This window comes from Brachycentrus maculatus, unplaced genomic scaffold (genome assembly GCF_059751285.1).
Source record: "Brachycentrus maculatus isolate JH-2025_06_01 unplaced genomic scaffold, ASM5975128v1 h1tg000848l, whole genome shotgun sequence".
Taxonomy (NCBI): domain Eukaryota; kingdom Metazoa; phylum Arthropoda; class Insecta; order Trichoptera; family Brachycentridae; genus Brachycentrus; species Brachycentrus maculatus.
In genome coordinates, this window is record NW_028281575.1 from 437,295 (window position 1) to 463,021 (window position 25,727).

Here is a 25,727-nt window from a genome sequence, read left to right on the forward strand (position 1 = left end):
ACAGATTTATAATATCTGATTTTTATACTCTTATATTCAATACAAAAACGACGGCTTTTATTGCCTCGCGCCTCAGTTTGCTTACAAGCAGGTAACGAAAATGGTAAAATAGGTATCCTATTTATTTATTTGTACATATTATATTTTTCAGAGTGTTCTCTAACGGTTTTTTGTTGTTTTCTAGCGGTCGCAAATTTAGTATGTATGTATGTATAGGTACCTACTTCTTTTCTCTGTATCCAGATACACACAAGGGTTTAACGCAATGGTACTCAACCTTTTATTTCTTCGGGCCACATGCGTATATTTTTGAAGTTACGCGGGCCGCAACACTATACTGGTATGACGAAAAAAAATCACGAAACACCCCTCCCCTTTAGAAAACAATTTTAAGATTTAAAAATCGTTAACAAAAACAAAATAATAAGAGTACATATCGCTTATCAGCATACGGTTCCACAGCAAAATTATTTGGGCGCGTACTTTGCCTGTCAAATATTTGTTTTTATAATAAATGTAGCGAGTGCAATAGCAACACTCTTATACTAGATCTGATGTGGACAATGATGACAATCCTCATCGGGTGTTACTATTTGTCCATCAAAGTTTAAACGAATGTACGAAATTTAGAATGCCAGATTTTATTTAAATCATGCTCCTGATAATGAATGCGTTTAGGGCCGCACATAAAAGCTTGGTGGGCCGCAGGTTGAGTATCGATGGTTTAACGTAATAAAGTGTTAGCAGTACATACTGAATGATAATCGCAAATATCCGCGAAATGTATTTTACGTCCATAATCAGTACGTTAGTTAGTAGATACTATACATGTATACGAATAAAGTATGTTAGTTTGTAGATACTATACATGTATACGAATAGATGATAACATAATTCAAGGTTCTTCATTCAGCACCCATAATTGTCAGTCAGTAAAGCAGATATCTCAAATTAACGCACGGATTTAGATTTGCGTTAGCGCAGCAAAAATATGAAATACATAAAATAATAAAAAAAAAAAAAAAAATAAAAATATATATATATATATATATATATATATATATATATATATATATATATATATATAAAACTAATACTCGTTTGTGTTTAAAAAATATTAGACGACGCGTCTTGTATACAACAAACCTGAGTGAAAAAAATATCGAAACAATAAATCGATATTGTACTTGTCGATCATGTTTACAGTCAAATATTCTTAGTTCTGAAGGACGTAGAAACCACAACCAAACCACAACATAAATAATATTTCTAATTCAGATGGTGACTACATGAAATCAATTAGAATTTGGGGACCGCGGAAGTCGGGTGTGTGTAGCAGCTAGCCGTAGCAGCTCGATCAATAACTAAATTCATTGTTCATTTCGCGATTGAAACAAAAAGGTAAGTAATTAATCATACGTAGATAATAATCTGAAAAATATGATTTGAGGCCGTCACCATTTAATTACATAAAATAAAATTTATTTATTAAATACATAAATGTGTAAATTGTAATTTTGTTTCATAACTGTTAAATTTTGATCATCCGTAAGTGCATAATATGCTGAGCGTTTAACTATTTAAATTTACGTGGTAAATATTTAAATGGGTGTGGCTAGAACCGGACATGTACATTGTTTTCGTAGATCACATCGCTCACTCCTTTCAAGAACGTCATAAATCAAAAATCGTCAAATTTCAGTTGTGCATGTTTTCGGAATGCCCAGAAAATGTACTATATCCCAGTAAAGGAGGCATATTTGTAACTTAATATTTACCTGCTACAGGAGAAAGTGTTGATTTTTCATTTTGAGGAAAAGGTATTGTTAATTTTTTTTTAAATAAACTAAATATTTTTCAAATGGAAAAAAAAACCTTTAGGTTTTACCTCAAAAGATCTGTTGCATAGTAAAAAGTTTGATAAGTGGCTTGATATTTATTTATAATGCATTGTATTATATTTTTAAACTTTAAAAACGTTCTCCTGAAAAATCAAGTATTTTGATTTATGACGTTCTTGAAAGGAGTGAGCGACATGTGAATAGTATTTACTTACGATTTGATACTAAAGTAGGCGATAATAATATCATCAAACAAAAGTGTTTGTTTCTTTTTACGAAAAATGTAATAATTTATTATTTTTATAATCGCAAAAAATTATATTTGGAACTTGTCTGTTTTTTTTAAGTCTAAAACCAGTCAATAATAACAACAAAAAAACTGAATATGTATAATATATCAACAGTAGACCATTATTGTGGTATTGTAAATAACTTCGTAATAAATTGATTTAAAAATACATAAAAAATGATTGCCGAATTATGGTTTTCGGCTGCCAAATTTCTTACGTTTCAAATAATCGATTACCAAAATAATATTTGGATGGCAAAAAATGTAAGCGATCACCAGAATGCGATTTAAAAATTAATAGTTAATAAAAATAATAGCAATATCCATTTTTTCGTAATTATTTACTTTTAAAAGAGTAAAAAAAATGTTCCAGAAAAGAAAATGAAGATTTACTCTGTGCGTGGTGGACCCCCTTCCCTTTCAGTCCGACAAACTCTGAAATGTTTGAACATTCCATTTGAACTTATTGATGTTAACTTTAACGCTGGTGAACATTTAACAGAGGAATTCACACAAGTAAGCATTTCACACATTGATTCTTATTTTGGAAGCCCCATGCACCATTGGGTGCCAGTTAGAGCCAGAAGAAGATTATTCATTTTCTTAATTCTTCCTTTTTAGGGTGTATGATATAAAGATTTGTAAATAATTGAAAATTTGTATTATTGAAGCTCAACCCACAGAGGGAAATTCCTGTGATGGACGATGACGGGTTTGTGTTGGGAGAAAGTAACGCAATTCTCCAGTACATCTGCGATCAGCACCGACCCGAATCTAATCTCTACCCGAAAGATCCCAAAGTGAGGTAAAGTATAAAATTACCAAACACTCTTTTATTCAGTGGAATACAATTATTTGTTACATATTAAACTTTTGATAAATATATTTAAATTTGATATGCATATATTAAAAAGGCCTCTCAACTTAAGATCTATCCTTTTAATACGAGAGAATAAAAAACATGTATAAGCTTCAATATTTGTCGAAGAATATATCATTCATTTGGTGAATAATATATTATCTGAGAAAAAAATAATTATTTTACATAGGGCGGTCCAAAAAACAGCCCGCGGCTTATATTTTGTAATAATTCATGTTGATATTGACAGAATTGCAAAAGATAAATTAATGAACAACTTATCACATTATAATAATATTAATAGATTGTATCTGGTTTGGACAGCCCTGATTTGAAGCAAAGTTTCCCAAAGCGTTCTATATGGACTCCCAGAGGTCGATTTCGACTCGCAGGGAGAAAAGAAAATGGAGGTGCACGAAATGTAAATGGAGGTCCACGTGAGCGGATCTTATTTAAGGAGATGATTATCAATATTTATGCGTACTGTAAATGTCTTATTACACCTAACATAGACTTTCTGTGCATAATACACTTATAAATAATATTAAAAATACTTAATACCCATCTGCTTTACATTACACTACGTTTATATGCAAGTTTTTACAGGAAAGGGTGCTTTTAACTTCTGCGCCAGCCTCATTTCAAAGGCAGAAAAGGAATTATCCAATGTTTTTATATGAATATTATATACCAATGTTTATTTAATTTAATTTTAATTTGCATAAATGGTTCTAGGCTATGATTTTGTCTTCAATTGGTCATATTTAATGTGAAATTTTATCCAGGGCAATTGTAAACCAGCGACTGTGCTTCAACTTATCATCGTATTATCGCAGTATCGGTGAATATGCAGTAAGTTTTATTTGACATGAAGTGGCAGTAAAAGTATGTTTAATAATTGTTATAAATTATTAAAATAAAAATTTAATGATGCAGGTTGGGCCTATATTTTTTGATTACGAAAGATCAGAACTCGGATTAAAAAAGGTTCATATCGCTCTTAACGTCCTAGACACTTACTTGAAGCGTTTGGGGAAGAAGTACGTCGCTGCCGATCACCTGACTATCGCTGATTGTGCGCTTGTCAACTCCACGATGGCTTTGGAAGCTATCGGCTTGGACTTCTCCCAATATGAGCAGGTATAAATGACTAGATATTACATTCTTGGATACTAGACTTTATCAATAACCTAAATCAGCTTACATCAAGCATCATGCTAAATTATTATGCCCCAAGTTACAGCAAAACACATTTTACTGTGCATAGACAGGCATTATGGGATAGAGTAGAATGCTCTATTGCAGGCTCAATCCCTGCCTATTGAATTTTTCTAATATTTATCCCGATATACTGACCATCCCTTTCATACTTTCCTTCAGTATCCTTTCTCTCCTACTTGAAAACAAGTACAAAAAGTAAACAGTCTATAGATATATAGATAATCTCTTTAATAAATCATTATTTCATTTCACAAGTTATTTCATTAGAAATAAACTGAAAAAGTTTAGCATAAAAAAAATCTTTCATTCAATTCTACAGATTGTTTTTATAAATAATGAAAAAATGCAAAAATTGGCTTTATCTTTCATTTATCATGTACCATCTCCCATTGCTTAAATGCTATTTCGATTAATAATTCGAAACATTAAATAATCAATTTACAGATCACAAAATGGTACACTACTTTCAAGAAGGAATATCCAGAATTATGGGACGTCTCTATGGAAGGAATAATAGAACTTAGCGAGTGTGATAAGAACTTACCCGACATGTCTAAACTTCAGCACCCTCTTTATCCTACAAGGAAATACAATAAGTGAACACTGTTTTATCACAACCTGTAAAATATTACTGTAAAATCATACGATTTATTGTAGCAAGTATTTTATTGGGAATTAAAGTTTGTAAATAGTAGTAAACTGGATTTAAAAATGATGAATGATTTGATAGGATGGAGGGTGGACCCAGGACCGGCCAGCCCGTCAGCGATTGCTGTCATCCATTCTTAACTTGCTATCCCTATCTACAGCAGTATATATTTTAATACTTCAATATCAACAATAAAACATTGTTTTTGCAACATAATGTACAAAACAGGTTTCGTTCAGAGATTAAAAAAAGGTATTTCTATGGAGTTTCTGACGCTAAAAGTAGTATTTTTCAAATTAAAGTTATCAAAAAAATTATCGCGATCAGTGGCGGCCGGTGTCTTTTTGTAGAAGGAATGCTGGGCATCAACTGTTTATACTCGTACTTACTACGTACCAGATATCAAATATGCACATCTAGACGCTAGCCCACGAACAAAATACAATTAGGTGCGGTCTAAAATTATCTCCATAAACCCGTTAAGCTCCATAACTCATGATAATAATAATATTTGTGGGATTTTGTACAGCCCGTTTTTGTAAAAAAATCACATTAAGGTCACTGAAGAAATATCAAAATATTCAAATTGCAGTATTGGTGTTTACGGATGGAAGTCCAAATCTTTTTACTCTGAAATGCAAGGGATGCGGAGCATCCACAGCATGTATGGACAGACCGCGCCTGATCCTACAAAATAAAACATGGATAAATTTTATTTAATTCTGCTGCTTTTATTCAAATTAATTTACTGCTGTCAATATTTTTTTTATTCAAAAATATATGTTGTTTATACTATAAACTAACATAACTATGATATAAATTAATATATATATTTTTTAAAGTCACTCCCCAGATACAGTTTTGTCCGCAGAAACATTGTGTGAAATTAAACACAAAACTTTATTCGCTACACTACTAAACTAAACATTTTATTAAGTACCTAAATAAAAAAGGACATATATGTATTTATAAACAAATAGATATCTTAAATGTTGCATATCGAGCAAATGAAAATAAAGATTTAAATAGAGAAACATTACTACAAATTAAATACGGCGGAACCGCGCAAATCCAAACAAGATTTAGTAGAAGAAAAACATTTAGAAAACACACAAAGAGTGAACACATTTATTCTTACATAAAATTACTATCTGAATTATTATTATTGGTGTGAATTTCTCAGTTAATCTGAACTTTTTAAATCCTAACAATTACTTTGGATTTCCAGGGTTCTAATGTACATATTTTTGACTAATTAATAAGAACGTAAGTAATATTGTCATTGAAATTGATATATCAAAACATAGACGCGAATACAATTTATCATTAATTCAATAAGGGATCGGGTTTATTATATGAAATAATCGAAATATTAAATTCAATAGAATCTGCCTTAAGGATGTTTGTAGATTATTTTTAATATTTCTGTTTAATAAGATTAAACACATATTATTTATTGATTCCGCATTAACTTTGTGGAATGACATGATTATTTTAATTAAATTAAACACTTGAATATTCCACTGAATTGAGTTTTATTTTTATTTACGACTAGTTTCGAAAACGACAATTGTTTTCGAAACTAGTCGTAAATAAAATATAAAATATATAAAAATAAAACTCAATTCAGTGGAATATTCAAGTGTTTAATTTAATTAAAATAAGATTAAACACAGTAAAAATTCTCAAAAAAACTGGCGTCACACTTGTACATAATATACATATTGACTCAATACCTGGTATAATACATATATGGTTATTAACCTTTTAACCGCGTTCACTTTGTTCCTGAGAGACGCCCGTATGCGGCGGTATTTCACCGTTTTTTAAATGATTACTTTTATCATATATTTAGTTAAGAAACGATTTATTTTCTTTAACAAAAACGTTCAATGGGATTCATTGTGCCTTTTTGGTACTCTATAATACACTCGTGTCACATTATTCTTGAAATATATCGTAATATAAACAAATCAGATCATAACATAAATAAATCAAAGCACGCATCGTGTGTCACTCTTACCCACTGGCGATGCGTAGCGTCGAGAGTAAGACAGATATTGGGTATGATTATGGCGCGAACTAATTACCGACCGCAAGAAAAATCAGGGATCTGTTCTTTTATTTATCCTTGTGATGTTACAAACTATTAGTCAGATATTTCAACAGATGTCATAAGGCCAAGGATTGACGTATTATTTTATCTAAAGTTCCACACCATGAAAAAATCCTTCCAAGTTGAACTGAGGTTCGAAACTTGGAGCAAAGTAAAAACACAAACGGTTATGTCAGCCGCGTACAGGGAATGTTTTGTGAAAACACATACGGTTATGCGAGCCGCGTGGATCCGGTTAATATATAGTTATCGAACTTATCTCCATGAACGCACATTATGTATGGCCAATGTACAAACTTACTAAGTAGTAATTTTGGTAATGAATATTTATAAAAAGGTTTTTGCTGCAGCTAACAAAGTTTTGTAAATATGTATGCAATGCTCGTTTGAGTGTTGTCTAGTCCTAAACGGATATTCCATCTACTACGTTCTCTTACTCCACTCCCTCTGCATGGATCGGAGATCTCACATCTCAACATCAAGATTCAGTTCAATAAGTACTTTAAATTACCGCAAGGATAAAAATAAATTTATTAGTCAAGACATTGTAGTTAATTAAATATTATTCTAAACCAATCAATTGGTTGTCATATCTACTTTTAATTTGTAATCTTAATATTAAATATATCCGGTAATATCAGGTAAGCATAACATTAAAGCAATGTGCTTTAATTTCCAATCACAGTTAGGCGCCGTGGCATTCTTAGCTAGAAATTTGACGAAGAAACTAGGGTTGCGGGTTTGATTCCTGCCAATTGCAAAATTTATTTTTAATTGGTGTGCATTTTTGGTATATATTTTTTCACATTTACCTTACCTATCCTCACTATCTTACCTGCAGACATGTCTCCAAAAATAAAGGCGTTGCGGGTTATTCCTTTAGAGAACAAAATTTAAACAAGAAGTAATCAACAATATCAAATCCTACATAATAATTATTGCATATGAACTAATTTACAATGTCAAATTTATTGAAAGGAAATGTCATTTAACTTAAATAGTACAGCACTACACTAACCCACATATATATATATATATATATATATATATATATATATATATATATATATATATATATATATATATATATATATATATATATATATATATATATATATATATATATATATATATATATATATATATATATATATATATATATATATATATATATATACATATATACATATATACATATATATATATATATATATATATATATATATATATATATATATATATATATATATATATATATATATATATATATATATATATATATATATATATATATATATATATATATATATATATATATATATATATATATATATATATATATATACATATATCTAGTATTACAAGTTCTGGATGGAAAAAGTTTAATTAAAAAATAATGTCACACAGAATAAGGATGAAAAATTCCCTTTTTCCATGAAGCTGGTCCTTTTCTGATGCAATCCACTTGTCCTAGAGAATTTTTCATCACAAAAATAAAACGGGAAGAATGAAGATCTGAAATATTGAAATATGTATAAATAACAAAAAAGCTACATATTTTATGGAAATAACATCAGCAATGATGTTTATCAAAAATTTATATTTGGTATACTTTCACTGGTTTTTTTTGACACGCGAAGAGGAAGTGTACATAAGTAAAATATTTTGTAGAAGAATAAGATTATGAAATATCAATTTAAAAAAATTATCATATGAAAATGAATTTGAATGGTCGTTTTGTTTGTAAAGAATGCGTTTAAAAGTTCATGATTTCATTTACCTCGCACCTATTGGCATTCTTTTAAGAATAAAAATCAAGGTCAGTTTTATAAAAAGGTATGGACTTACTCATTAGGGAAGAAAATATTTTGGTCATAGTGCTTCGAGAATCAGTTTCCATCGGTCCCTGAGACTTCAGCATTTCCAGAGAAACATTCTTGTGACGTAACCACAGAAGGTTCAACTTGCTCAGAACACCGTACTCATTCCATTCGTCGCTATAAGATTCAACATGGACACAAGTTACACAAACATCGTAGATATTCCACAAAATAAACATATATTTTTATACAACACTAATGAAAATATATTTTTGAAATAAATGTGTAAATTTTCAAAAGTAAAATTTTGTTTGATGTTACTAAACTGTCAACTCTAAAAGGGTGAATAATTTTTAATGTATCAATTTATAACAACTAAAAAAAAACATATGTAACTACATGACACAAGGATCACTCCATGAATTCTTATTGATCAGCCATCAACCGTAGAATCGAAATCCTAAAGTGGTGCAAATTCCACTGAAACTACAATTTCCAAGCGACCAAGATATGTATTACATAAAAACAGCTGTTTTGCAAAGTCAAGAGATCAAGAAACGGTCGAGTTAAAGTTGGTTTGGTTTTAGTGAAATGTTGACAGAAAATGCTCAATGGAAAATGGTCATAAAAGAACACTTTCAATGTACATAAAAACGGTTGCCAGAATAAAGATATAGTTTGACAAATATGGAATACCAACTCCATAAAAGTACTTTTAAGAAGGATATCTGCAGTAAATTATCTTTTCCTATTCCCAACACCTAATATTGCGGCGCTCACAGTGCACCCATAATCACGAGTACACTGAATCTTAGATTACCAACAGATAGTGGACACATGTAATTTGCTTTACTCTTACATTACATTACAATCTTTAAATACATTAAAAATAATAAATCAAAAAGCGCTACCGTTACTAAATAAAAAGTCATTACAAACCTAATTCTGGATTTTTTTACGAGTCTTTCAAAATTAGAAAACCGTCCATATTTGGTGCCTTGTTTAGAATTTGATTGATTGGTTTCCTTTCTGAATAAATCCGGATTGAAGTTGCCTCCGATGAATACTTTTAAATCTTTAATTTTATCACGAAGCTCTTCATCCGAATATAGTAGATACACTGTGTTTTTATTTTGATTCTGAGTTTGTTGATTTTCATTATTCGGACTCGGAACGGATTCTGCAGAAGATTTATCCGGGGGGAGTTTTTCTGCACTGTGGGAATACCGTTTTCTATTAATAGTAATATGTGAGCCTTCACTCTCACTTGGTGATGTTTCGTTAACATCTATAATATTATCTTCAGAAGTTGATTTGCCTGCGCTCTCCGTAGGAACATTTTCACAAGTTATTGCAGACGACATCATATTGGAAGAAGCCGGCTGCGCATCGATACATTCATCGAACATACTGATATCCACAGGGTTTTGTTGTGTTACCGAGTTTTTTTTATAAACAGAAAATAATCTCTTATTCATTTTCCTTGGAGAAATAGCAGGATTCATAATGAGCTTCGTTCTTTGATAATCAATATCAATTATATCATCATGCGGGTCCTAGAAAATTAATGCGTTGTATCTTTATTTAAAAAGGCATGTCTGTTGGCAGGAAAGTAAGGATAAAGAGAAATAGGAAATGGTCAAATGGTAATGCAGTGGTCTGCATTGCCGCTAACCACTACAAAATGGAGGATGTGTGACGGTAAGCGTAGCTTTTTGATTTTAACCCTCCCTTCCCGGTGATGTGTACCTTGTACACATTGCTTCTTATAACCATATCTCTATAAATATAATAAATACATGGCTTAGATTTTGGGTATTCCTCCATAACATGGTTGGATATGAGAGGGCAATAGTTTAGAAACCTGTTTAGTTATTAATCCAGTATAGAGGATTTTGTACCAACATTTATTTTTTGATTCTTTGTTGCATGCTGAGTATAAGTATTTCTTAGTCAAATTATTTTTTATTTTCTTTTTTAACATTTTATTTATTAACGTTATATAATATCCGTTATTTATGGCTATTTGTTTAATAACATTCAATTCACGATTATAATTAAAAGTATTAAGCGGGATGTTAATCAAATTGTTTAACAACGAATGGAAAGTAGCAATTTTTTGTGAAAAAGGATGCATGGAATCAGCTGGGATGACTGTATCTGTATGTGTAGGTTTACGGTAAATACTAAATTCTAATTTATAATTTTAATAGTTATATCAAGAAAATTTAGGCAGTTATCTTCATTTCTTTCCAAAGTAAATTTAATATTACTATGTATGTAGTGTGTTAATATGGGTCAGGAATGAATCTAACTGTCTATCTGTCCTAGTAAAAATGCAAAAAATGTCATTAACATACCTATACCATCCAAAAATACATGACTTTACAAGAGGATGACTAGAATTTAATAATTCTGTCTCAAAATCATTGAGAAACATATCTGCTAAAATTGGCAATAGAGGAGAGCCCATTGGAAGTCCATCTCGCTGTTCATAAGTTAAATTCAAAATAATTTTGTGACGTACAAATATCAAAAATTCTAGTCATTTCTTTTGCGCATAAGTCATCTAATTCCGAATCACACAGTAGTCTACTGAATACACTCTTAGCATCCTCCACTGGAACATTTCTAAATAAATTAATAATACCAAAAGAAAGAGTGTATTCAGTAGACTACTGTGTGATTCAGAATTAGATGACTTATGAGCAAAAGAAATGACTAGAATTTTTGATATTTGTACGTCACAAAATTATTTTGAATTTAATGGTATAATTTATGAACAGCGAGATGGACCTCCACAGCATATTTACGCATTGGTTTTAAAAAATAATATTACGTAATAATAATCAAATTTATTGGGTACATCGGAGGTATTTTGTGAATTTCGGAAAAAAATTGTGTGAAACCGGGACATTATATTTTATTAACAGTGGTATGGTTACTCATTCTACGGTGATTTATTATTTTGTTGAGAAAGCATTTTAAGTATGTTCCCTGGATTAGTATATCTGTAGTGTAACACTATTTACGTTGGCTTTTTGCACACTCCCGCTAAAGAAAGTATGTACTTATACTAGATTACATATTATGTATTTTGTAAAACTACATTTGCGTTCAAAATGAACAAAGAGTTATATTGTAATAAAGGTACATTTAGAAGAGAAGACTACATACAACTGTGCGATACTTAATACAATTATAACAAATGTGTAGCCTACTTGGCATCTTAAATGGCATTTAACGTTATCCTTTTGAGAAAGCACATATCTAGTTGTATATTCTTTGTAATAATCCACTCTATTAGGATACTTCCTTTCTCTGGGGCGACTTCTCTCCGAACAATTCTCTAATATGAAATCTTGCATAAAGTTAGTAAATGTGTCGTGTATTCTGTTAATTTGGCTGGATCGCGAGAGGTTAGTAAAATTTCTCAGATTTAAATTAGCTACCAAAGAGGATTGTCCCGAAGAGTTGTGGCCGACAGTCGATATTGGCAATGTATATTTGCAGTTATAGATTTTTGCAATATCAGAGATATCATTATCATTCCCATCTTGCGCAATCTAAAAATAAAAGTATTATTACGATAAACAACATTAAAGTCACACATTTTAACAAAGCATTTTAATGCTTTGTCAAAATGTGTGTATTCTTCCAAGTGTGTTTCTTAGAAAACATATTTATTTTCTTCATTCTTAGTAAGTCACAGAAAGAGTAAAAAGTAAAAAAAAACAGTTACTTTAACAGTTGGTAGCTGAAGATCTAATCTGGCATAGTGATGATAGTTTACCATTAAAATAGTTGCAAATATTTACCATTTGAAATGTGGGTACTTCTGATACTAAGTTACTCGTATTATTTTTGGATATGTTTGATGCTGCACTTGCTCCGGAGCCGCTAAATTTATCTGGAAACAGAAAATAAGTTGAGTATTCAAAGCAGATAAAACATTTTTAAATGAAATAATGTTCTCGTCATATTTCAGTGCCGAGTATTTGTCAGCATTGAAAGTACTCTAGTTAGTGTTTACTAAAAGCTTAATAAAACAGCAAAGTAAATATGGCATGTCTTAGTAAACAAAGATTAAACAGTAAACAATTTGTATGTATGGGTACACGCTCCAGTTCCCTTAATCATGTTCTATTAAGTTATCGCCATGTCAATCCGATGCGGTGCCCAATGCATCGCTGGATGTGCCAGTAAAGGGGTTAGAGAAAATAAAACTAACCTTCATTGGGCTTAGAAATATTAAACAGATAGTTGTCATCATCATGCCGAACTGCTTCTAGTTCTTGGTCTTGATCATGTCGACCTAAAACTGCTTCTCCAAACAAACTTTCCGTAAATATAAACCCTAAAACAAACCAATTAACGTAAGATAAATCATTTTAAAATATTTTTTCGTTTAGTTCTGAAATTCTCCATTTTTTGTGTAATTATTTTTGTATTCATTTTTATGTCACGCATTGAGTCCCGTGGTTAGTGTAGTATTAGTCAAACCTATCTCAACCTCACTCTCCCACGACTTAATTTATATTTTCAAACACAAGCCACTTATGTTTAACTGAAAATCGCGTTTAATTAATCTAGCCCGATCTAAAAGGGGGATTGAAATTCCCCATATATGAATTTGAATTCGATAACTTTAGTATTATAAGAGCTATATTTTACCAATATTTTCCCAAACTTTACTCGCATTTCTCTGAGAAGAATTTTGCATAAAGACCTCAATATGAAGGCCTACAGGTTCCATTAGTCCAAGAACGGAAGCCTCACGACCGTATGATGCGTTTTTGGTTCGTCCAACGGGCTGAAGATCACTCGGTCGAAGAAGACCATTTTTTACAAACACAAACTCGAAACGCAAAATTAAAGTTGCCATTCGTATGGGCCCAAACAATAAAAAATGAAGAGGAAAATCGGGTTGCTCAAATGAGGTACTGTAAGGCCAGCTGTGGCAGTTATTTGAATGATGTTGCGTTTCATTTTTCAATGGAATGGTTCAATAATTCTAATAAAACCATACTTAAAAAAAATATCCGTTTTTTTTAGCCAAATTAAATTCTTAATGTTAGATGGCCCACCTTTTTTCTAACCAATTACATATTTATTTTAAGATCCATCCGTTTGTGTTTTTATTACTATGGTATTAAGTCGTGAATAGTAATATACATAATCTAGATCTAAGCAATGGAGATTCAGCTGGTTTTAGAAGAAAGTTTATTGGTACAATAAATAACAAACCCAATGTATGTTTGGTAATGTGCATTTTAAAAGTGAAAAGCGATCATTGCTACCTTCTTCTTCTGGATACATTGTTGAAGAATGAATTGGAATAGTTTCATCTAGTGTTTCTAAAGTACATTCATCGAGATCAAATAGCGATCTGAAAAGAAAAATGCAATTATCATAATAAGTGTCTTTTCTATTCAAAATTATAATTAAAAAATACAATAAATATCTAAATAGATCTCCATCACACCTTTGGCTAGTAACTGGTGCCAGTGTTGAGAAATCAATGAAATATTTTTAATATCTCACATATTTAACACAACGGATTTTTTTTAAACCCCTTTAAAGTAAGACACAATTCTTGCATTTTGTATAGCAATATAACAATGAAGCAATACTTAGTATATTTATATTCAAAGAAAGTATGATTTATAATATTCATAATTACAATACATTTGTAGAATAAAAAGTTACATACATAAAAAAATTATAATGCTACGAATCATGTAATGAAATTACTTTACTTACAAATTCAATTTTTCTTGTATCAGCGAAGCATTTTCAAGAATAAACGCATAGGAACAGTCATCTGGAAAGTGTAACCAGTTTACAAAATAATGAAACATGTATTACATATAAACGCTTTGGAAATTGTAAAAATGTATCTATCGAGACCGATATAAATAAAACATTTCGGATATTAACCACGGAACCAGGTTTTAAGTAATTCAGCATCTATCGGGCAATAGCATGGATATGTTTTGGAGAAACTCACTTAATAATGTCAATGCTTTCTTTTGGAAAATAACACATGTTCCATAAATTAACTGTGCAGCCAATCGAAGGGATATTCTGTGATGAATTTTTTTAGAGTTAGACCTTATGATTTCAGCTAAGTCATCGCTGCAACAAAAAATAACTTTGGTTAACACAGTATAGTTACAGGAAACAAGTTATACATTTGGAATAAGACCAAAATTTTACCCTATATTGTGGAGAAAAGAGTATATAATATAAAAACAGAAATGATTATTATTATATTGTTTATGATTATACACGCAAGTTCAAATTACCAAATATATTTCAAATCGGAGTCAGAGTATGATGGTATATCTACCGATGCACTTTCTTTTAACGTAGCAGCAATCCAAGGGTCGTGCAATCTACCTTTAGCACTAAGCCATTTATGACGATAAAACATTATGTCACCATATAAAACTTATTTCCGAAACAATTCAAATCAGTCATTTGATAAATTAAATCTATTACTAGAATTACATACGAGTATTTACATTTCAATACACAAATTACAAGAACAGGGAGATTTTAGTAAACATGAAAAACACGATGCCCCAACAATGATAAAATAATATGGTAGTATTGTTGATATTTGAAGCATGATGTAACAAAAATGTACATACATATTTGGACATTTGACAGCGCGCAAACAGCAACAAAACTATTGAAAAATCGCGCCAGGCGCCAATAAAATGAACGTGTTTCTAGTTGCTATAGTAAAAAAATCCTGGCTGGAGGTAGGTACCACATAAATTATTATCAACTGGAGTCAGTCTCAGTAGTCTTTGATTGTTTTCTTTACGAATGATTTTTTTTCATACAATAAAGTAAATAAATTGTAAAATGATAACAATATTACCGATACTCATTTATTATCATTATCGTGTAGAAATATATTAGCTCATCAGATAGAGACATTTGTTTAGTACACAAGCACCAATACTTGTAGTATAATCTTCATTTCTATCAGAAATCCCCAGAACTTGAGCGAAACAGAGCCACAGCCATAGCACATGACTCCGCCAATATATTTCCACCTCACATCGTCTTATTGTATTTTTGATTACATACTTTGTTTGAAAGCCGTACCGAGTTCGACTAGTTAAATTCGGTCTTGGTTCCAAATTTAATCATATTTTAGTATTCTGTATTAGATAAAAATTTACCATCCCAGGTTTTCAGGTTCGTAAAATCTTTAAAAGCCCAGGGTTTTCGGGTTAGGGGAAACCTGGGTCAAAAACCCTGATTACGCCCATGATTATGGTTGTATTGATCTAATAATATCCTTCTCAGGAATTCTGTTGTTCTTTCGCCCTTTGCGTTATTTTTAAATACATATCATATTATTGAAAATATTCTTGCTTAATCGTTCCTACTTAATATTTATATTGAAAATGTACGTTCGCTTAGGAATTACGCTTAGAGCGCGCAGCGACAGTTATATACTGACTAGGTGTGTAAACTAGCTAACCATCACTCCGCTTAGTAGGCAGAGAGGATAGAACGCCACCCCAGTCTGTCTTTACAAATATACTTCATTTCTTCTATATTCATGCTTACCCATGTCATAACCACCGACTATTCCGAATACTGACCTGTCTACATTCAAGTATTTCTACATTCGCCTCATACATTATTTTATTGTCTATTCCTCTCTCAACCATTCCACGTGTCCAAACCATATCAACTTACCTTTATTTATTTTTTATCGATAATGCTTATTTCAGCCTTGCATTCTTTCCGAATTTCACAATTCGAATGTCTATTGTACGTTGTTTTGCTGAGCATGTAGCCGAGTGATTGAATTTTGACTGAATCCTGTTTATTTTCACCCTTTTTTGCCAAATCCATACTTCAATTTCATTAGGGTTGGTTCCAGGACTCCGTTATGCTTGTTATTCAAAATAATGTGTTTTTACTGTTTAAGTTGTTTTAACTGTAATATTTATTCAATGTTACCCTGGACTAGTACCCGAAGAGAAAGACTGAACACTTGCCTTCATATAATTAAGGATAATTAACTTGGCATTGTATCAGTTTGATGCAGTACCCTATCCACCATTGGGTGCCGATGAAGGTAACAAAACAGTAACTTTAATCATAAAGAGTATGTAAGCCCACTCTCACTTCCTTAAGTGTGAGTGGGTTTACATACCACCATGGTTGGGAACATGGTAGGCGGTGTTGCATAAGCCGTAGCTCGATTTCAGTCACTTGGGCATTAGATAATTCCCAAAGCGGCTAAGGTCGACTGCCAACCACGAGCCACTCATTGCTTCACTGAAAAGGGAAGAAATTATGCATTTTATATTGGTGATTAGGGAAAAAACTCACAATATTATGTCAACAATCACGATAAAAATATTTATTGTTACAAATCAAAAATAAATACATTGCATAAATACCTACTAATTTACAAAGAAGAAAATAATTTTGATCGTACGCTCATTATAATATATTTTTTTTAAATGTCACTAATCTTGGTCATTTTGTTAAATAATTTCCTACGAGTAGGTATTTATATTTAGTTTGTCTTTTTTATTAATGACGTAAGTAGATACAGATATGGATGGATGTTGTGTCTAACTACCGCGAAACGCACTTCTTCAGGTATCCGAGGCAAGCGAAGGAACAGCAATCTTCATGGTATGTGCACTGAAACAAATTAATTCATATTTTGAATTTGTAAAAATAATTTACATCGTGCAACTTGCATATATATATATATATATATATATATATATATATATATATATATATATATATATATATATATATATATATATATATATATATATATATATATATATATATATATATATATATATATATATATATATATATATATATATATATATATATATATATATATATATATATATATATATATATGTATATATATATATATATGTGTGTGTGTGTGTGTATGTGTGTTTGTATAATTGCTTGTGCTGATATAATTATACAACTCGACAATAATGTCAATAGGTACCTACTTTGCAAAGATAATGAGGAGAGGGTCGGGAGAGAGGAAAAGGGGGGAGATCAAAGCTCAAGTTAGCAAAGAAGATTATAATTTTTCAGTTAAATTATAAAAATTTAAAAACTAGAAACAACAACAATAAAAACGATCTCAGAGTGACGTCGAACTCGAACATTTCAAGTCCCATATTTATTATATTACTTGTACATAGTTATTATTATAGTCGAACCTGAATAAGAGACCTGGACATAAGAGAAAGAAAATATGGATATAAGACAGTTTTCTTTAGAAGAGATAAATGTCGCGGTCTCTTGGCCTGTCTTATATCCGGGTTCGAATGTATTAAGGGGATATTAGCACAGAATTCTTTCCACTGGAGACCACCGGAGAGGTCACATGTCTGTTCAGACCCGATTTTTTTAAAGAATGTATATTTAATATTTTTTGCTTTTTAGAATAAAAATAGATTTTTATTTTTCCTAGCTCCCTTACCTTTCAATAACTCTTTTCTTTTCAAAACCAAATAATTATATCGAAGAAAAAATTATTTAATTTTTTCTCATTATTTTTTGTTTTAAATAAATAATAATAAAATAATAAAGAGTTCAAGGGAACTAGATGCCTAGGATACGTGATATTTGGTAGGATAGCTATCCAGTTTTGAAATGATTATATTCTGATGATACGAAATAAGAAATACTATTGTCAAATAAGCAGCGTATTTGAAAGCCACGCGGACATACGGACAATTATGTAATGATTAGCTCGTTTTATTTTTTGAGTTATAAAGACTTCAGACAGTCGATAAAAAAATTATCCACCATTTATTTATACATATTTGTATAAGTATGTAAGTACATAAAATTCGCACTATTGTTCGAACCGTGTATAATACTTGATGAGTCATAGTAATGTGATTTTATTATTTGCATAGCTGTAATTTTTGTACAAAAAAACGGTGTATTTTTTATGAGTATATCATTTTAAAGCGAAAATAAGTAATAATAAAAATATGTTATAACAACGGACAAATTTCAACGGATAAAATAGTTACGGTTAATAGGTGTATTTTATAATTATTGTTATAAGTACTAAAGTTGCGTAAATGTGTATATATTTACAAATAGTCATTTAAAAAGAGATTTATTTGTTTGCAATATTTAGGGTAAATGAGTTAAGTGCGTTAATAGATCAATAGTAGTCTCGGGTGGAAGTGGATTATAAACTACGGATGTGGAAAAATTATTTTGGGGTAGTCAGGTTAGGTAGGTAGATATATGATAAGTACAAGAATCTGACAGTTCTATTTACAAGAAAAGCGTAGTTTGGAAAAGCGAAACTTTGAAGTTACCTTTCATTGTATTTTACGCGGAATTATTTATATCGCATTTCTGTAAATGGTAAACCCATAAAATTTCATTTCAAATTACACACTTATAGGATGGTACTACAAAGGCTTAGAGGAAGTCAATGTTACCGAAAAAAATACAATGGATTTTTTAAAAACCTAATATTAAGTCAATCTATAACGTCAATAACGTTTCTACAATACACTGCGTAGATATCTAGAGTTCTCAGACGTTTTATAATTAGACGCCCACAATTAAAATGAAATATTCATTCCGTCCACACAATATTTATGAATTACCCAAGTAGGTAAAAGTGTACCTAATTTATAATTGTGTCATGTTATTGAAACGGTACATACATTAACTGATAAAATAATATATACAAACATGACGTATATGAGGTACCTATGTGACGCTTCATTAGTCTCAATGATGCCCCTATTAGAGTTAATTACTCGGCATTTTCACGCGCCCATATGAGTATACTTGTCACCCGTCAATAGCAGCTATCGGGTAATTACGAAAAGTGACAATGTTTTCTGGAAAACGATTTACGAATTGTTTGTAATCTTTATTCATGATGTTTTCGAGTCAGGATTTCTGAGAAGCGCATGTGACATCTAGTATGTGGACCGAGTAAGTTTATGATAATTAGTGTGTCCGAAGTGATTTATTTTATTATACGTTTTCAGGCTACGGTTATATTACCGAAGGACATATTATGTATCCTTTCTCTTCTCCCGTTATACTTTCTAAAGACAGGTACTTTCCCCGCTTTCTACAGTTTTTTTGCCGAAACCGTCTGTTACCCGAATATTTCTTTTAGCTGAAGGTGGAATTGTAATAATACATACGCGATCCCTGCAATAAGTCAGCGCGGATAAATATTTGTAATAAAAAAGTGATCTTTCCGATCTATTAGCATCAAGGAACACGAAATCCGCGAGATCGATTTGTGGTGAAGCTGAGAATTCTATTTTTCTCGCTTTATTGTTTAATTGTCAATATCTTAATATATAAACTTGTTTTGATCCGTTTTTTTATAAGCGATAGTTGTCGATCATAATAGAACATTTATATTTTTATTACATAATAAGTAAAAAAATTAAAAACAATGATAATAAAAGTAAAAACTTTGGAAGTTGAACTCAATATCACAACATATCTTTATCAAAAATCGTTATGTAGGTTTTCAAGTTGTGTTAAATTTACAAAATCTAACATTTTTTTGCAAACGGTCTCGCCTAGGGCATATTTTGCTTTAATTTCCTGACTTCAATGTGTTGATAAATTTATTACATAAAAAGTATCACTTTGAAGAAGAACCCAGTAATGGTGGTCGAAACGTCAGTAGCAAGAATTATTACAAAATTAAACCCAAAAATAAATATCCTATTTTAGTGTGTATGTATTTACAGATTTCGTCTTGGTATTTTTGTTACAAAAAATACAAGTAACTCAACTAATGAATAATCATTATCGTTTATTAAAATATTTTTAGGTGTTCTTCTGATAATCTGCCGATCTAGAAGAAAGCTAGGAAAATAATTGCGAGGAAAGGGTTTCCTAAAGAAAATTAAAAATAATACCAGGTGCCTCACATCGGTTTTAGGTATCTACTGTGCGCGAATAGAATTCGAATTTTCACAAAACTGATCGTAAACCTTGTTTCAAATATGTATGTACATATGTAGGTACATTACGCGGACGAGATAGGTATGTGGTTTGCGATATGATGAAAATAATAAATATGAGGAATGATATAAAATAAATTTATACACAGGCCTTGGTAATCGCTTGCTTTTTTCCCTGAAAACTGAAATTATATTTATTCGAAAATCTACTCTTTTCTTACTCCATCACACCGTCAAGAATTTTGGAAATTTTATAAAAACATTACCATAACAACGTATTATTATTAGTTAACTACGAGAGTAGGTAATATGTCATCATCTAATATTCCGAAAACGTCATGAAGGCAGAATAATTATTTTCTAAATAAATTGCCTCCTACAATGAATCATTATTGTTTCACGTCACATCCTTACCTAAATTAAATGCAAATTAAAAACAAAAGTATTTTTGGAACTGGTTTACATTCTGGGCAATGAATACGGGTCAATGCTCTTTTTTACAATTCTTCGAGTAAAAAATAAAACTAATTAGAAAAAAAACCCGATCTCCAAAGTTTGTCATTTGAGTAAGTACAGTAATATGCCGAGTTAAGCCCTTACTCGCAATAGTATAATTCAGTAAGCGTCCGGCAACACTATTTTTGAACTCCTTACTTTTCAATAACTTTTCTTTTCAATACCATATATTTATTTTGAAGAAAAACTTAATTTTTCAATACGAAAACGGCATTTCAGGAAAAATATGCAATTACATCAATTGTTACCTGGGTTTAAAGAAAATTAAGTTGCGATACCATAGTATGTTAGGCTATAATGATTATCTTTCTCCTCGCCCATATTTCAAGAGGAAGAGATTTTTTTCACAGAAGTGAAAAAAGTTTGGCCCAAAAACCTTTTGAGGGCTGGGATTCTATACAGAAAATAACGCTGAACTATGTAGTGACAATAACTTATAGCCATAATTCTGGACTTTTATTTGTAATGACTTTGACATTTAAATTCATATAATTTTAAATCGGCTATCGATCCATGAATGAACATTAGTTTTTAAACCAATAAAAGTAATGTTATGTGTAGTTGAACGTTTACTTCCACATCCAATCGATGCCTCGGATACATAGCAAACCTGCAAAACGCCAAGTATAACAACATCTATCGTTTAATTTCGAGGTATTACTGTATATGAATATAATATATTTGAATGTAATGTATATGAATATAATGTATATGAATATAATATTTAATGAATTCAATCAAAATATTTGTTACTAACTTAAATAGGTAGGTATATACAAATACTGAAATGTCAACTGTGCAGGTCGCTATTGAAATCGATTTACAATACATTTTTAACAGTTTGTGTATTATATTTAATAATAAAATTTAACCGATTACAATTGTAGGAAATCATGTTAAAGTAATAGGTCATACAACAAAGGAATAATATATTAATATACTCACAAATCCTCCTACTGGCTGACAGTTTTCCTTGACTGGCCTAATTGGTGAGATTGGAATGTTATTGTGATAATTCACTTTGTTCTGCAGCTGGGCCAGCAGATACCTGATCCAGAAGTCCTGGGTGTAATAGGGATACACTGTCGGTACCGACGCCACTTGGATGTCGTTGGTGACCGGCTGGTAAGTGGGGCTGCATGTCGCCGAAACGACGACCAGAACAAAAACGAGAGCGAAATGCATTTTAAAAGTTTGAACTAGGCGCGAAGGTAAGTACAAGTACATATATCAACAACCCCGAAGTCCCAAACGTCGACTGGAGCGGGCGCGTTTCGGTCGGTCGTTTTATACGAAACCAACGCGCTACACCACATGATAATGTTTGTGCACATTGTGGTTATATATCATCTCATAAAGATACGTATATTTATGTTGCACTTATTACTATTATAATTATTATATGTATTTATGTATCACTATCTATTGTGGTGGATATACACATTTTTCTTTTGTTTTTTTTTCTCTTATCGTGTATAAGTAACTAAAAAAACATTAATCTTATATTTGGCGTGTTTTCACACTTACTACGGTTACGTGACAAAAATTCAAGTGATGTAAAAACAAAATAGCAAAAGGTACTAGAATATGCCATTATTTAAAAAAAAAATCTGTACAGCACCTTTAAAAAATGTTGCATATTTATTTATTTATGCGGATTTAAAAAAATATATATATAGAAATAAAAAATATACCACCTTTCATTCTTCATTAAGTAGAAATTGAAAAAAAATATCACATTATTAAAAGTGTAATAATATATTGGGTTGATGCAAAAGTTATGACCGTTTTTTATGATCCCAGGTAAAAAAATTTTTTTTTCATAAATTATGAATAGTATCTACTTTTTTTATGATTCCATTGTATTAAGGATGCTTTCCTTCTACTTTCTATTCAGTTTTGGCCTAGCCAGAGCACAGTAGAGACCCCTTGTATTTTTTCAAAATGTCGCTCGATAAAGTGCATTTACTTCATTGTTTACTTTATGAATTCCGTAAAAACAATACCGCGAGTGTGGCAACCAAAAACATTTGTGAAGTGTATGGAGCAGATGTCATCAAAGTTTGACAGGTACGAAGATGGTTTGCAAAATTCCGATCTGGAGATTTTTCACTCATTGATAAACCACGTACCGGGCGGCCATTGAAGTCTGATGACTACAATTTAAAAGTCATAATTGACACCAATCCACGTCTAACCATCAGAGAGATTGTGTCAATGATGAGAGTCAACCAAACAACCATATTAAGACATTTGAAGCGTATGGAAATGGTTTCGCGGTACGACGTTTGGATACCTCATCAATTGTCGGCTGCCAATTTATTGGATCGTGTTTCAACGTGCGTTGCTTTGAGTGCGAGATGAAAATATGAACCTTTTTTGCATCGTTTGGTGACGGGAGATGAGAAATGGGTTGTGTACAACAACGTGACAAGAAAAAGACATTGGGCTATACCTGGACAAGCCCCATTAACAACTTCGAAGGCCGAAATCCATAAAAAAAGTTCTACTTTGTGTTTGGTGGGATAATAAGGGTATTGTGTATTTTGAACTCTTGGAACACGATCAGATAAGTACAGCGGAACGATATTGTTAGCAATTATCCAAATTGAACATGGACCTTCAAAAAGATAGACCAGAATTGGTAAACAGAAAAGGGGTAGTGTTTCATCACGACAACGCGCGACCACGTGTGGCTATGATGACCCAACACAAGCTAAATGAGTTAAAATGGGATGTTATCAAGCATCTACCGTATTTTCCAGATCTTGCTCTTTCTGATTTTCATTTATTCCGATCACTGCAAAAAAAATTAAATGATGAAAAAAAATAAACAATAGAGCAAGTAAAAACATCCCTTACATCATTTTTCGCATGAAAATTTACGGATTTTTTTAGTACTAATATTAAAAAGTTGATAGAAAGATGGGAGAAGGTTAAAAGAACCGATGGAAATTATATAATTTATTAAATAAATAATACATATAAAAAAAAAATAATAAAAAAATAATATGTAAAAAACGGTCAAAACTTTTGCATCAACCCAATAGTTTCCTATTTTATGTCTCTAAACGTTTGATGTGCAGCGTGTTAGTATTTCTTTTTCTCCTAAAATATATAAAGAAATTATACTATAATTTTTTTATTTCATTTTGATCAGTATTTTTATTAAAACAGAAAATAATTATAATGTTGTCATAAATTTATTATGCAATTTGTTTATACAAAAGATAAAAATATGGGGAATAACGTACATAGGTATGATTCCTAAAGAGACTGGTATACAAAGGTAACTCGTATGTACCTTCGCGGGAGCCTGCAACCCCGAGTGGTCGAGCAATCGCTGCTATTGTTCAATTTCTATCTATTATCCCTCTGTTTCCTTAGTACTATCCTTCACCCTCAGCTTCTTCATTTACGCCATCTGTATCCCATCCGATATATTACGCTCATTCAATATATTTCACAGAACTCGGGAGTTAGAGTTACATCGTTATATGTACCTACATTTTGTTCATTGTGAACTCCTACCTACTTTGATATTACTTACCAATAAACAGAGCCGGATCAAGCCTATTGGAATCTCCTGACGGTAAAAATTTTAAACCTTTAACACAAAATCAATGTGAAGTGACTTTATCAGAAAGGTTTCTGTAAGTTGGAGCTAATGTAGTAAGCCAACGATTCAAGACCAATAAAAAGACTAAAAAAGGTTAATCTATTCTGAGTATATAATAAAACTTAAAAAAAAAAGCGTCTTGATTTCTGTTTGTAAAATTCATCGATTATTTTAACGCCTATTTCATACCTTTTTTGTGTTGTAAAATCTATGTTCTTCCATCGTACTTTTGAAACATAACAGAAAAAGATCTTTAAACTGGTGCATTTTAGATCGCAAATGTCCCAAAAATGACAGTAAAAGTAATCAATACTAAGCGATTGAGTAATCTATTGATACTCATAAGTCTGCAATTTCTTAATTCAATCTAAACATTCTTACTTATAACCCTTATCCGCACTCATATTATTTTTTATCGATAATGCTTATTTCAGCCTTGCATTCCTTCGTGAATTGTATTGTCATTTGTGTATTGTACGTTGTTTTGCTGAGCACGTGGCCGAGTGATTGAATTTCGACTGAAACCTGTTTATTTTCACCCTTTTTTGCCAACTCCATACTCCAATTTCATTAGAGTTGGTTCCAGCACTCCGTTATGCTTGTTATTCAAAATAATGTGTTTTTACTGTTTAAGTTAATTAAGGATAATTAACATAGCATTGTATCAGTTTGATGCAGTACCCTATCCACCATAATCATAATGAGTATGTAAGCCCACTCTCACTTCCTTAAGTGTGAGCAGGCTTACATACCACCATGGTTGGGAACATGATAGGCGGTGTTGCATAAGCCGTAGCT

At 31.2% G+C, this 25,727-nt stretch overlaps 2 protein-coding genes across 4 annotated transcripts; one reads left to right on the forward strand and one right to left on the reverse strand.

The window, feature by feature from the left end:
- Positions 1 to 1,297: 1,297 nt before the first annotated feature.
- On the forward strand, positions 1,298 to 4,904 carry LOC148300051 (glutathione S-transferase 1-1-like). Of its 2 annotated transcripts, none has more exons than XM_088275357.1 (6): positions 1,298 to 1,401; positions 2,504 to 2,646; positions 2,802 to 2,935; positions 3,775 to 3,841; positions 3,926 to 4,129; positions 4,655 to 4,904. In XM_088275357.1, exons 2-6 carry the CDS (start codon positions 2,512 to 2,514, stop codon positions 4,808 to 4,810), a joined length of 696 nt encoding a protein of 231 aa, XP_088131483.1. In that variant the 5' UTR covers positions 1,298 to 1,401; positions 2,504 to 2,511; the 3' UTR covers positions 4,811 to 4,904. The 2 variants fall into 2 exon arrangements, with proteins under 2 accessions (XP_088131483.1, XP_088131484.1); XM_088275358.1 differs by lacking the exon at positions 1,298 to 1,401 and adding an exon at positions 2,258 to 2,394.
- Positions 4,905 to 8,333: 3,429 nt separating this feature from the next.
- LOC148300052 (uncharacterized) lies at positions 8,334 to 15,964 on the reverse strand. Of its 2 annotated transcripts, none has more exons than XM_088275333.1 (10): positions 15,688 to 15,964; positions 14,806 to 14,933; positions 14,559 to 14,619; positions 14,096 to 14,184; positions 13,027 to 13,152; positions 12,614 to 12,705; positions 12,248 to 12,361; positions 9,735 to 10,351; positions 8,824 to 8,972; positions 8,334 to 8,490 (listed from the first exon to the last, which is right to left on the reverse strand). In XM_088275333.1, the coding sequence occupies exons 1-10, from the start codon at positions 15,744 to 15,746 to the stop codon at positions 8,375 to 8,377; spliced, it is 1,551 nt and encodes a 516-aa protein (XP_088131459.1). In that variant the 5' UTR covers positions 15,747 to 15,964; the 3' UTR covers positions 8,334 to 8,374. The 2 variants fall into 2 exon arrangements, with proteins under 2 accessions (XP_088131459.1, XP_088131458.1); XM_088275332.1 differs by lacking the exon at positions 15,688 to 15,964 and adding an exon at positions 15,104 to 15,418.
- Between the last annotated feature and the right edge of the window lie 9,763 nt (positions 15,965 to 25,727).

Excerpts from the sequence above, each read along its gene's own strand:
- LOC148300051 (XM_088275357.1), top strand. The coding sequence starts at position 2,512 with ATGAAGATTTACTCTGTGCGTGGTGGACCCCCTTCCCTTTCAGTCCGA. Across the intron at positions 2,936-3,774 it reads CCGAAAGATCCCAAAGTGAG|GGCAATTGTAAACCAGCGAC; the intron begins GTAAAGTATAAA and ends AATTTTATCCAG. Across the intron at positions 4,130-4,654 it reads ACTTCTCCCAATATGAGCAG|ATCACAAAATGGTACACTAC; the intron begins GTATAAATGACT and ends ATCAATTTACAG.
- LOC148300052 (XM_088275332.1), bottom strand. The coding sequence starts at position 15,231 with ATGTTTTATCGTCATAAATGGCTTAGTGCTAAAGGTAGATTGCACGAC. Across the intron at positions 13,153-14,095 it reads AATGTATCCAGAAGAAGAAG|GGTTTATATTTACGGAAAGT; the intron begins GTAGCAATGATC and ends GGTTTGTTTTAG. Across the intron at positions 12,362-12,613 it reads AAGTACCCACATTTCAAATG|ATTGCGCAAGATGGGAATGA; the intron begins GTAAATATTTGC and ends TTTTATTTTTAG.